This window comes from Bombus pascuorum, chromosome 8, assembly GCF_905332965.1.
Source record: "Bombus pascuorum chromosome 8, iyBomPasc1.1, whole genome shotgun sequence".
NCBI classification, from domain to species: Eukaryota; Metazoa; Arthropoda; class Insecta; order Hymenoptera; family Apidae; genus Bombus; species Bombus pascuorum.
Window position 1 is genome coordinate 11077323 of NC_083495.1, and position 13938 is coordinate 11091260.

The following is a 13938-nucleotide window of genomic DNA, read 5'->3' on the forward strand; positions in this document are numbered from 1 at the left end:
TGTGTCACAAAAATTGAAATAAAAAGGTAGTCGGTAAAAAAGAAACCGTGTCATCTATTGGTAAAAATCAAAATATTTGTAAATATTGAGAAATTGACATATATAGAATTATTAAATAATATTCGTGGTATAATTATTCTTTCAAGAGAACACGATTTTGATTATTTATGAAAGATTATACAAATAAATATCAGAATTCTTCGGTTTCAGTAATGATTTCAGCTTAATCATTTTTAATAAATTATATTTTGCTGAATACTTATCGAAATGTATTTCCAGTATTTTACACTATAAAATTAATTAGCAGCATAAATAAAATGCATTATGTTATATCAAGTTGTATTATCAAAATTAAACATAACTTGTAAAGGTCGCATAACGACATTTTTCATAACAACTAGTCTCTATTAGAATAAAAGATATTCCGTAATTTTCAACATACAAATATTTTTAGTTTATCGTCTAAGTATCATAGATAAAGCTTAGTTAAAGTACCTTCTCGATTAAAAGTACATATTTCATATCTATACTCCGTCTAAGTGAAGTTAAGAGGTAAATATACCTGGTCACGTGATTCTCCATTGTTCTACTAGACGTTAATTACTGGTGAATTATAATTTAAATTGATTTCTTAAACTTGACACATTTAATTAAACAGTAACAGAAATAATCTAGTTCTAGGTACATTCAGTCTTATTACTTAAAGAGTTAATGTTCCAAAAAGGAGCTTTCTATTTAATAATACTATCAAAATTAGAATCACGAATCCTCAACAATTTTCCCTAGATTTTAATTACGTGGTTTTATTTACCTCCCTGACTGGATTCTGTGATCAAAGCATATAGTTATAACTGAACATCCTATTTAAGATTCCCCATCTATATGTGCAGTAAGTTTATGGCGAACAGAGTGTAGTGGGGGAACTGTCTTTTCAAAGCGTCGTATTCGCTCATTGTTGTGTGTCGCTTTAGAGCAACGTGATCAGTGGTTTGGAGACGTGATGACGTCAGACTTCGAGGCACAAGCCGAGAGCGCGTTTAAAGCCGAGTAGGGCGTGAAAGTGTGTATCGATGCCGCTCGTTTTCCTTCTAGTTTCTTTTAATCTAATCCTCGTTCAACGAATAATGTGCAAATAGCATCGTGTGCCGCCGTGAACCAACGTGGGACAATTATGTTCGGTGTTCTTTTAACGTGATTAATAGTGAAAAAAAAGGAGTACCATGTTCCGCTGCATACCGATTTTTAAAGGGTGTAACAGGCAGGTGGAATACATTGACAAGCGTCATTGCTCTCTGCCGTGCGTCCCCGATGATATTTTACGATATTCGAGAAGCTTGGAAGAGCTCCTGCTGGACGCGAATCACATTCGTGATCTACCTAAGGTAGACAAATACCGCTACATGCCAACTTTTCTGTCTTATAACCCGTATCTCTTTTTCTTTCTATGCGTTTCTCCCCTCTCTTACTTCTCTCGCTCTATCTTTTTCTCATTGTATCTCTTTTCCTCTTGCTATTGTGCCCATGACGTATCATACCATCGGCTGTAATGTAACGGCGAAGAATGTGTACGGCATAGCTGATATTTTTTTATTTTTTTTATATTAGCAACCAGAATACAATTCTTTGAGTTAATTTACTGGGTTGGGTGCTGTTTAAAGCATTACTTATGGCGTAAAGGGTAGCTTTTATTGTCATCGTTATTATTTTCTTATCAAATACTCTTATTATCGTGTCTTTCCTCGTTCCAGAATTTTTTTCGGCTGCAGAAACTACGAAAGCTAGGCTTGAGTGACAATGAAATTCACCGCTTACCACCAGATATCCAAAACTTCGAAAATCTCGTGGAGTTGGATGTATCCAGGAACGGTGAGTGCACGTCTTTCTTTTTTCTTTGAGTTTAGTCGTTTGTGGTATTGTGGCGGTGTGGCGTCCACGACGATAGGAAAGTACCGATCCCCTGTTTCAACGTTTCGTTAAGAATGAAACATTTTTCTGGACTGTTTTCATCTTCGTCTTTCCGGTTATTTTTCTTTTCGTACACGGTCGGTGAGCAAAGCACTGCTTGTACATGGCTTCTAACGAAGCACGTGTACATGGTTCAGACACGATTGTCAATGAGAAAGTCGAGTGTAATAACGTGCGTACAAAGGCGTCGAGTAAAGAAAAGTAGAGTTAAACGAGACGGACCATTAATGGAATCTCATGTTCGAGGTGGATAAACTGCGGAACAGTGCCAGTGTTAAATATTAACCCTCGAATAGTATACTATGGACGGGATGATGCATGAGTCATTTCTGACTCGTGTCTAAAATTCAATTTCTTAGTGTAATTTTATTATTACATATAAATAGGGAGTAAGAAATTGTGGTTATAAATTTTATTTAAATATATATATATATATTTATCGCCGATATTGCATCTTTATTGCCAACTTTGAAAATTAAAAAATTACGAATAACTATAAGTATTATAGAAGTGTATAGACTCTATAAAAATGTATATAATTTATTAAATCTTATTATTGACACATCTTTCCTTTATGAAACATTACACTGCACTGCGTGGAATACTAAAAATGCATTCTTTTGTTTGGTTTACTCAATCGTAGCTGGTACTAAATACTTTATGGGCAAGTTACCGCTATCATTGTATTTTTTTTTACATTATATTGCCGATTAGAGTGGCGTAAGCAAAACATCGGCTATGATGATCTAACAGATTGACTGTTACTTTCTGCGATATAAAAAAATAAATTTTGAACTTCATGGTTATAACCGTATATAGTACGAAGTTACTATAATTTGTATTTTATTCTAATACAATTCATTAACAATTAAAATACATATCATAAAAAGTAAGATTTCGATATATGATATCGATTCCATAGTCTACATCAGATGTTTCTTGATCATACTTTCGATATGTCGATCGTTGATTTGATTGAGAACGGCGATTATTGCATTTTTCTCGAGGGTTTAATTAATAAATCTAAATATTAGTCAATTTTTTAAGTTTGAGTAAAATAAAATCATTGATATACATAATTTTCTGCTTTATTTTTCTAATAAATAAATAGAGATACTATGAGTTGTTTAGTAACTTCACATAAAATTATACTAAAAGAATTCTTTCTTTCTACTGTTTTATAAACTTATAAATGCATAAATTGGAAAAGATAAACAAAAATTAAATATTCTAAAGTTCGTTTATACTTCCGTAACATGTTTAAAATTTCATGAGGTCGCTCATACTGTCATTTTAGGGTTAACTATCAATCGATCGAATGTTTCGATTCAAGGATCGATTCAGGAAGATGAAGACACACATTCTTATAGTAAACGGCGCCTCGTTTACTTTCTAACGACGATGCAGCGGCTCGTAGCTCGAAAGGCACGTTGAAACGCGTTTTTTAGTCCCGCCTCGAAGTTGTTTCCCAAGAGGGAAGCCTTTCCTTTCTCGCTGTTCGCTGGATTTACTTACCGTTCCACTTCGGCGTTTTTATGTTTACCTTATGCTCGTCCCTCGCCACCCGCGTATATACACACTACACACGGAAACTTCGTTACTTCACATGCAGCACGACGTGACGGCCAAAGAAGGAGGAATGCACCGTGTAGAGTAGCGATTTTCAACCAGTGTGCCGCGAGAGGTCCACAGGTGCGCCGCGAGAATTTTTAAAAGCACGTAATACCTAGTTATTTGGTTACTGATTTCTTTTCCCCTAGATTGTCAAATAAAAAATACAGCAGCAAGAAAAGAAAAAAGTAAAGAAAGGGAAAAATAAATTAGCACTCTGGTGTCAGTGTTCCGTCTTGAACTAAATATAATATATTTTCGGGTGTGCAGTAGAATTTTAGTAATTACAGCGGCTACAAAAAATGTTTGTACATATCCTCATTTTTCAATGAAGCGATCTTTTACTAGATTCTACATTTCATTATAGTAGTATAAAATTTTTTTAATCATATGAAAGTATTTACTCTTGAACGATATGCAATTTATTTTAGTTGGATCTAATTAACTAGTATATAAATCATAATAGATAAGTGCAGTGGGATATAAATATTTTTTGTAGTCACTGTAGTTTATGTGTACCATAAGATAAAAAAAGGTTGAAAATTGCTGTTATACAGTCACTGGTGCTTCGTTTTACCATCAGATTATCTTTTTCCCTTCTTTTTCACCGGTCCCTTCTTCTTCTTCTTCTTCTACAACTATTTCCCTGGAATGTTTCCTGCCGCTAAATGCTCAGTAACATTCGTACCTTAGTTTGCGCTTCACTGGACATCTTTCTCTTGAATGTGAACCGACGTTCTTGTCAACGTTTCGTGGCTATTCCCTCTAAGGACTCGAGCTTAAAAAGGTAGCAGAAGAATGTAAAAACAATATTGATTTGAAGTTTTATATTTAATTCTTGATATTTTACATATTTTATAACTGGAATTTTGGTCTGTATACAGATATTTAAAGATATATCTTACCTATTTACAATAATTCATTTGTTCATGTCTTCCAGGTGTTGAGTACATAGTGGCGGCATTTTTAAATTTTCGAAATGGCTCACAGAGCGGCATTTGTATAAGGAATCGGAGCAAAAATCAAAATTCACTGGTCTCGTTTGCAACGTTTGCAGATCAAATACGTACGGTTTGTAGAACAGGTTCCTACATTCGTAGGCCACGTTCGCAGGCAATGTTCGCACGTTCGCACGTTCGCAGGCAACGTTCGCATGTTTGTAGGCCACGTTCTGAAGTTTGCTGGCCACGTTGTTACGTGGCATTGTATCATAAAAGAAATAGTTCCGTTGAGAAAAGGATCCCATTTTACAAATCGAGTAAAAAAAAAAAAAAATCGAATTCCTAAAGCCATTTATCTTTTTATACTATATTTTCTCTACCTCTGCTTATCACATTCTATAGGCATAATATATTTAACATATTATCAATTCCATTACAATATTATTCATAAGAAACATTAATATATTTTCGTATCTTATATTTCGTTTTACGATATTATGAGATTTTTTCATGGCCTATCTAGGAAGCTTTTAAATAACATTCATTCAAATGCATATAAGCTATCCAGTTGACAATATGTTAATTATGATTACGTATACAATGTGTCATAAATACCACGTGAATGAACAATGGACAACAAATGAACCACTCAAAATTCTGATCAACTTCTCATACATTAAAAAAACAGAGAAAGGTGGTGATGTTGCAAACGTAATTTTTTCAAATTTATCTTGCAATTTACAATTACGCATCTCGTCTTGCTGTAAATAAACTCATGGTAGCGAGTACTTAGTTAATTGTGTAGCTCATTTGTCTTTTTATATTATTTAAATATTAGCTATGTACCCGAGTAATGAAATTGATAAATGTATGAAAAGTAAAGTTGATCAATTTAGCTTATTTAGAGGAGTTTAAATATCAAACGACGTCGTGTTGTTTTCTTGACTGTATCGCTAAAGGTACAATGAAAATACGCGCTATAGATAAATTCTCTCGCGTAATTACTACTTCCTGATGCGCGGTCGGTCTTGTTATCAATAGACGTGCCGCTTTTGCATTCTTTCGTACATACATGCGCGCGTGACACATCTCCGACCGAGTAATTAGCTTCGAATCATGATGCCTATGGACGCATGCTTGTTTATTCGTCGCGTAAAATGAAATTTTTCATTCATCATGTCGGAATAACGGGCTTCGACTGCCAATACCGTTTTGTAATTTGTGATTCCATCTTCTACTGCCCAATAACATGATTTTATTTTTGATATACTAAGTGAAAAATATACGTCTTGATATAAACTTTTCTTTCAAAAATCCATAATCTATATATTTTATTTATATTTAAAACATTGTTTATAGAGATATGTTATAGATTATTCTTTATTATTAACATTGCCTTATAAGGTTTATAAAAATATAAAATAACTGATATATATGAGAATGTCTTAAGATAGATTCATGTCTTCTATGAAAACCTTTGGTAGAATAGCTTAATGGTTACTGGGATAATTTGTTTCGTTAAAATAAAATAACTCTGCTGATGCGTTCGTAAATTGTTGGACGATTTCTTCCAAGAGTTTTCACTAACGAGCCTCATTACTGAAATCGCTTATGTAATTAATTAAAACTTTAATGTAGCAACAAAATTATTTAGATAATTGCTTAAAGTTTAATCGAAATTAGCTTCATTTCCTTGGTTACATGACTCATTCTTCCAATATCTTCAATTAAGCGATTCACCGTTACCTAAACGATAGTACGTAATCTGTAAATATTTCAAATATGTACGTAGTCTTCAGTATTAGTTCGAATATTCGACATATCTTATTTCATTAGTTTGTGTTCGTTAATCGCTTCGTATAATAAGTTGGCGCGAAATGGTGGGAACGTTTAACGGTCTAAATCGAGCTAACAGCCTCCATTTTTAGTCGAAACGGTCAAATAATAAATGAAAAAAAAAAAAAAAAAAAAAAGAAAAAAAGAAAAGGAGAAAAAGAAGAAGAAAAAATAGAAAAAAAATTTCGAACAATACCAAAGTGTATAATAAGCGGCGGCATTGTACATGCTGAAAAATGAATTCTTTTGTTCGCAATGAAAGTCGAGAGCTGGAGTTCCAGCGAAGTAAAACGTTCTGCCGGTTTTACACCACCTCGACCTGGCGATTTTCGAAAACGAAATCGCATGCACCTTCGTTGCTCACTCGCCTGTACCTTGTTCTTTCGCCTTCATTCGTACGATAAATCGAAACCGTTCCAATTTTTATTCAGTATGGTCAACTGTGAAATTCTCCGTACTTCGCAGTAACAGATCCTTTGTACTATTCTAATTGTACTATATCGTGATAAATGTAAGCGTGGATGGATCAAAAGAGTCCATTTCGACTCCATTTTATATAAAATTCATAAATCTCATCTTTCTCATTCTTTTTTACATGTTACTTGTTGAATCGTTCCTAGTGGCTTATACTGAAAAATTTGAAGTTTACAGGATAAACATTCTAAAAATTTGCACCTACAAGTTTTTATCGATTTTCTTAGTTTTATCGAATTTTTATTGACTTTCTTAAAAAAGATTATTGCATACATACATAATTTTCAAACCAGATAAAAAGGCTTTTCGTAGGTCATCGACTGTTCTCCTTCGCAATAACTGCTAAAATTCCTAGAATTCTTGTATTGTTATTTATCGATAATTTGCTATTTCATGATCGTACAAATGTAATCATTTAAAAGATACAATTGTACGGCTACTGAAGATTGAATGTATGTAGTTACCTTTGAATACAGAGAAGATAGGCAACGCAAACTAGATAAGGGGAAATCGATTACCCAAATTTCGATGAACATGTGGTCATTGGCTCGTGTCACTCGATTGTTTTCGAGTGACCACCATCGTGATACATCGATAACGGGTCACGATTTCATCGATAAGATCTCTTCATCGTTGTCCATCAGCTCAATCAAACAGTCGCTTTAACAGTAGCCTTTATGCAATCTCCACTTCTGAATGATTATGTATCGAACTAAGAGCAATTTCCTCGAATAAGAAAGATTCTATATTGAAGTAAGTACAATATCCTCGGGGAAAGAAAGATCATACATTAAACGAAGAAGAATTTCCTCGAACAAGAATAAGAAAGATTATATACTGACCTAAGAACAGTTTCCTGGAATAAGAAAACTGATCTGTTCTAAAATTACGGATCTTTGAGTAGTTCTTAACTTAGACATCATCTTTCGACTTTGAAACTCGAAACATTAAAGAAACCACTCGAAAAATTTCTCTTCGCCAACAACCTGAACTTCACAGTGCTCGGAGACTCTCAAAGTGTTTCTAGCCGCTTGAGAAGCTTCCATCGGTCACTTTATGGCTTTACTGTAATAAAACCAAAAAGTACTAAGGTGTATTTTAATCTATACAGTATATTAATCATTATTTTGTACAATTTTTTGTCAACTTAATTTAGAAATTTAACAAATTAAAATTAGAATAGATTGGGTAGAAACTGCGACTATTTGCAAACCTAAAACTTTAATTTTACAAAACCTTAACCATATCGATCGTAACCAATTTCTTGCATTTTTAACTTTCATTTCATTTAATTTATATTTCAAACTCTCTCGATGCTGAAATACCACGATATTAGATTTTCGGGAGTAATCGTGTTTGCACTTTGCATCTTCATTTTGCACTTCCACTTTGCGCCAACGTTTCATAGACATTACAATCCACTTCTTCGGGACAGACTTGAAGCAGTTTCATATATCTACGAAGCGTTGGCGCAAAGTGCAAGTGGAAAGCGCAAATGCAACGTGCAAATGAAAAGTGTAAATGCAAAGTGCAAGTGCAAGTGCAAGTGCAAAATGTAAACACGATTGCTTCCGAAAAACCAACATCATGGTTTCTTACATTTTCTTTCCCCCTATTTGCCCAACGAAGAATTAAATCACTATTAAAGTAGTGGAGAGACCACTCGTCAATCGAGATGACATTTTTCTATCGTCAGAGAAGAATCCATTTATCGACTTTTATTCGATCATCAATCGATGCTTCCTCTTTAGTTTTACGAAGATGAAGAACTTGTACCAAGGAACATTTCGTTGTTCTCTTCATTTCTCCCGTTCTTCTCGTGATTTTTATCGAACGAATATTACTTCTGTCTTTTCAAGGACGTCATTTTATTGCCAGCCATGACGCGCATAGATGGAAGATCTGTGTCGTCGGTCAATGACACACAATGGCATTCCCTACGAGATCGGAACTAGCGTTCACCAAATATAGGACGTTCGAAGTTGTTGCGTCTTGGATGTGGTATAGTAATTCGATATTAGGGCACGTTAATTTCCACGAGTATGACAAACTTAAACTCTCTACCTCGGGAACGATGCTTCGTGTACTGTTGGACTAAGTGGGTTGATCTTCTATGGGATTAGGCGTTTCCAGGATTGCACACTGTGAGAATTAACACGAGGGACAGCGGCCCTGTTTCCTGGGGAAGAAAAGAGGCTTGATTTAGTATGATTTTAACACCGGGGAAAGAACAGGTGACGGCAGTCGAGCTGAAAGAGAAATCATACTTCCTTACGTAAATTCTAGTTTATTTTAAATTAGATTATTCGAATTTCAACTAGAATTTGTAATAAAACTTGTCTCAAGATTATATTGATAGAAATAGAAAGTAATTTCATCATAATCATTTTTTCTATTAGTTTTATTTTACTATTTATGATATAATACAAATTATGTACAATACACTATAATATAACTATAATATAAAATATATTAGAAATTCATATTTTACTGTAAACATTTTTTTAATAACGTTTATTAGATGTGTTTGGCAGAGGAATTGTAAAACGTTATATATCCAATTTTCTTAATCTTTTGAGAGATATTACCACATATGTATGTACATAAGAGCACATAGTTTCTGTTTAATTCAAACAGATTCTGGGAAATAAACACGATTGAAGAATAAAAACAATTAAATAATATGTTGATTGCCAAACAAAATACGATGATTTTAAATCATGTTACCAAAGATTTCCTACGGCATTTATCTCTGAATAGCAAAATTTGTAAGCAAAAGATGTGTTAACGGCTCTAGCCGTGAACTTAATTTTAGAAATACCCTGTGATATACAAATAACTATAAGCAATTTTACGTCACCGGCTGTGAATGTGTTAAAAGGAACTGGAATTTTAAAGTTCCCCTTCTAAAATCTACTTCTCTTGCGTTCCATTTTGTTGATCACATTCTTCGTGGAAAGAGGAGGCGGAATGGCACCTGAAAGAATAGGGGTGGATGATGAGATCCGGCTGTCTTTTAGACTGATAAAATCCTCCGGTTTTAAATTCTACCTGGAGTTTGACAATTTTCATTTGTCGAGTTGTTTTTTAAAGTATTTGTGCTTCGTTGAAATGCGCGAGGAATTTAAAGAAACACCGCGTGTGCTTGTTTTATAGAATGTTCAAGTTCCACGGCGTATTGGGGCTTCTGAAATATTGGACACCTGAATGAGCGATAAAGCTGTTTGAGTAGCTGATCCTCCAGTTATTTTGAGCTACGTATAGAGCTATCGATTGTACACAATTCGCTGTAGCCTGGCCGTTCGGCCCCCTTTATTTTATTTCAATATCATGCCGGAGAATATAAGCATTCTTCTAAAACCGTGATATTTTTCAACAAATAACGAAATACCAGAATGTTCGTCGATAATTCACGGATAATGTATCGATCGTCGAAATCCGAAAATGGTAAATCTTTTCTGTGGAGCGAAATTACTTCTTGGTTACATAATATGTTTTTTGGAACTGAAAGAAGATAAGATCTTACGCGTATACGAATATATAAATGTCGATGATTCGTTTGGAGAATATTATTTCATAGATTTATTTTATAAACAGAGCTCGTTAAACTTATTTGTTATTTTTATCGCTTCATAAAAATTAATTGGATCAAGAAGAGTAGTTCAATAAGAAGGAAAAGATATAAAAAGAAAAAAGAAAGAAAGAAGGAAATTGGGTCACAATGGAGGAAATTTATATAAAACTGAGAATATTCCAGCCTCTCTATCTCAAGTAATGTTAAAAGAAATAAAGAAACCTGCTTCCTTCTCGAAGAATTAAAAAGAATAAACATAAAGGAAGACAGTGAAGGTGTTAGCCGTTCTAATTTCTGTGGTATTAGTCTTCATTAGTGATGTAAGATGATAATCATCTTCCTTAAAGTCTTTTATATCTTATACACGTGTAAATACCGTTGGTTATCGAGTTCATTGGAGTACTCCCACGTGAAAAGGCTGGTCAGACTGGCTTTTTCGTGACGAAGCACGCTGGATTCTTCGAAAAATTATTTCCTGTTTCGTCTATCCTCTCGAGGGGACGTAACCGCGAGAGAATCATGGACGTGCGACGACTCATCACGGCATCGGTTATTTCCTGGTTCCAGTTAGTTTATTGTACCGGTACTATGACAGCTCTAATAACACTCACGATGACAATATACCGCAATATGCTTATTAAAAGCGCCTGTCTAAGACAAAGCCTTAGTTATCGAATAATTCCACTAGTTATCGTCATGTTCTATAACTTGTCTCTATAACCCGAATTTTATTGACTTGTAAGAGAAGAAAATTGTAGCGTGTCGTTAATCGCAATATTTCTAATTTTACCTTGATTAAAAATTTGATAAGTAAATCGTTCGTTACTGGTTATAATGATATATTAATAATTACAATAAGTGTAGTAGTAGATAGACAAATAAAATTTTCAAAATATAATAATAATAGTAGTTATATTACTAATTATGTTCTCGTAGCAATAAATAAAACTTCTAGATTACAGACGATTAAGCGCTTATTGATAGTTGACATTCAAGCATGTTTCTTGCATCAAAGTTGCAAAACTCGTCAGTTTACGAAAGTATGAAATTATGGTACACGACGGTATGTAAATTTGTCTGAAAACGCTATTTAAATGGATTGATTGCCCCTCGTTGATGCAATTACCACGAAATGGAATTTCAGGTTTCAGCCACTTAGCTGATGCTGTAGGTAGTTTGTGAGCGTTGCATCGACAGTATGTTTATCGATATAAAACCAACTAAAAGAAGGCTTCTTTAATATAACTTCAACGAAATTGCAAATAAAATTAATTCGAATAAAGTTATGCGGAAATATGTAGAAAATTTTTAAGGAATTATTATTGGTAGACAGCGAATGTTTATGAGAATGAGAAGGGTGAAAATATGCACAGAATGCACATAATTCGCAAAATATATAAAAGGTATCTAAAGCATAATTATTTGTTATCATTCCGTTTTCTTCGTTCTGTTCATAAAAATATAAATTTACATAAACATGGGTGGTTTAATTATTGAATTAATTTTTCGTGAATTTAATGGCAAACAGAGCGAGTCTGATAATTTTACATGGCGCAGGTTAATTAAAAATTCCTGTTTATCTAAGTAGTAGCACGTGCGGATCACCACGTGACGACATGGATGAACAATAAATTTCCTTCGCGCGTGATGACATTGATGAACGCATACCATCGCGTTCAGGAATTGAACAAAAAGATAAAACTATTAATTGCCACGTATATATCTCGCACGTTTTCGCCAATAAAGAAAATATTTTCCCTGGTTCGTATTTCCTCCTCCGGAGAATTTGTTAATTATTTTTCTAAAATTCACTGGTTCCAACGTGTTTACATTATGCACAGGATGTTTCCATAGCTCTAGATCAAACTTCGAGACTGATTTCTATCAACTGCTGCAAAGGTTTCTCTGTAGCGAAATAGCGATTAAGATTTCACTGGAGAAAGGAGATTTTCTTCTTAATCAAAGTAATTTTCGATGTTTAAAATAGGTACGTAATTAAGAGTGATCCTTTGATTAATTTATATCGGAGGAGAAGATTGGTTTGCAAAATTAATTGTTTAGTTTGACTATAAAAATAAGGATAGAAGGAATCTTAAGTATTAGTGTGATTGAATAAGATCTAAAAATAAGATCTAAGAAGTTCCAAGAAGAATGTCTACTTTTATTCTTTTTTATAAATTAATCTGGTAGCTCATTCTTCGAAAAGAACTGAAGGAGAAGAAAGAAGATTGGCTACTCCACTTAAACTAAAGACTCTGTTACATACATACAGACATTGTTATTTAAATTTTCTTTTTTGTTGATATTAGATAGAAAATTGTTTTACCTATTATATATCGTAATGAGTATTGAATATATATATATTTCGTACATTTTATATATTTTTGAATATTATGTGTATTTTGTGCATTTTTGTATCTTCAAATTTCCCATAAATACATAAAAACCATAATATATTCATTACACTTCTATGAATATTTCATTTCACAACTAATATTAGTTTAAAAGGTGCTATATATCTCGTATAAGTTATGAAAACAAAATGTTCTTAATCCATCTAGAAACAGAAATCTTCCATCTGTTGTAAAATTAATTTCTTATGTTACGAATGTACGACGATGATAATTCTTCATTTTTTGAACTTGTATTCTCTGCAGGCAGTAGGGTGTATCGTCTTAAGCGAAGAATCGTGATCCAGCAATTCTGTTACCCGATCTTCATTCGTTATTTAATCGCGAAAATCGCGTGGGTTGCCGTTATAGTCAGTCTATACCATGGAATTAAGCACCCGGAAGAGACGAGCGGACGAACGATTCCGTTGGAAGCTTTGAAAAAAAACGAGGGATTGAAATGTCACGAACCCTCGAATGCTCTTAGCATTCCTGCTGGATCCGTGCTTCTCTTTTCTCTCTTTCTTTCCTTCTGTTTCTCCATAGACGGGCAAACGTGGAAGTAACCGAATGGCTTGAAACTGGCACAGCTTAACAAATAGCCCCCAGACTCCTTCAATTAAACGTACGATAAGGTTAAAAATCCTTTGCATAAGGATTCATCGTGTAATTAGCGGTCTATTGGAGATTCGAAAGGGAAATGATCTTCAAAGGGAAAAGAAATGGAACTTTCAAGCTCTTCTTTTTTATATAATAGGTTAGTTGGTTTTTGGTAGATTGGACAAATTGCTGTTTATTTTAGGTTGGTTGTGATGGTTGTTATTACGATGTAAAAATATACGACGCGCAAGGAACGCGTGCTCTATTCAAGCGTTTTGCGTTTGAGACTCGAATTCGTTTAAGGGGACGAGTTTTATGGGGGGAGGGAGGAATGGAGTACATGAAGATTTCTATTTTAAAGTTTCACTGAGATAATTCTGGAACTAGAAGCAGAGACGAGACAGTTTTTATTAACATGAATGAATCGTATAACTAAACGTGATATTTAATCCAGAATGATCAATTTAAAACACAGCACTGGTAGACTGCTAAGATTTATACCTATTAACTTTTCTATGAATAGGGCTCAGGGAATGGAACCTAAGCA

General features: G+C 33.8%; 1 protein-coding gene across 11 annotated transcripts in view; it reads left to right on the top strand.

Moving 5' to 3' along the window:
• Window positions 1-916: 916 nt before the first annotated feature.
• LOC132909749 (protein lap4) overlaps window positions 917-13938 on the top strand; it is a 53413-nt gene continuing 40391 nt past the window's right edge. For 10 of the 11 annotated variants that reach the window (XR_009658603.1, XR_009658604.1, XM_060964756.1 and 7 more), the window contains exons 1-2: window positions 917-1382; window positions 1749-1866. Coding sequence is in view for 9 of the 11 variants with exons in the window: in XM_060964756.1 (XP_060820739.1) it covers window positions 1221-1382; window positions 1749-1866 (280 nt within the window). In the remaining 2 variants the exon portion in view is untranslated. The remainder of the gene's footprint in view (window positions 1383-1748; window positions 1867-13938) is intronic. The other variant, XM_060964766.1, reaches the window with a different exon arrangement.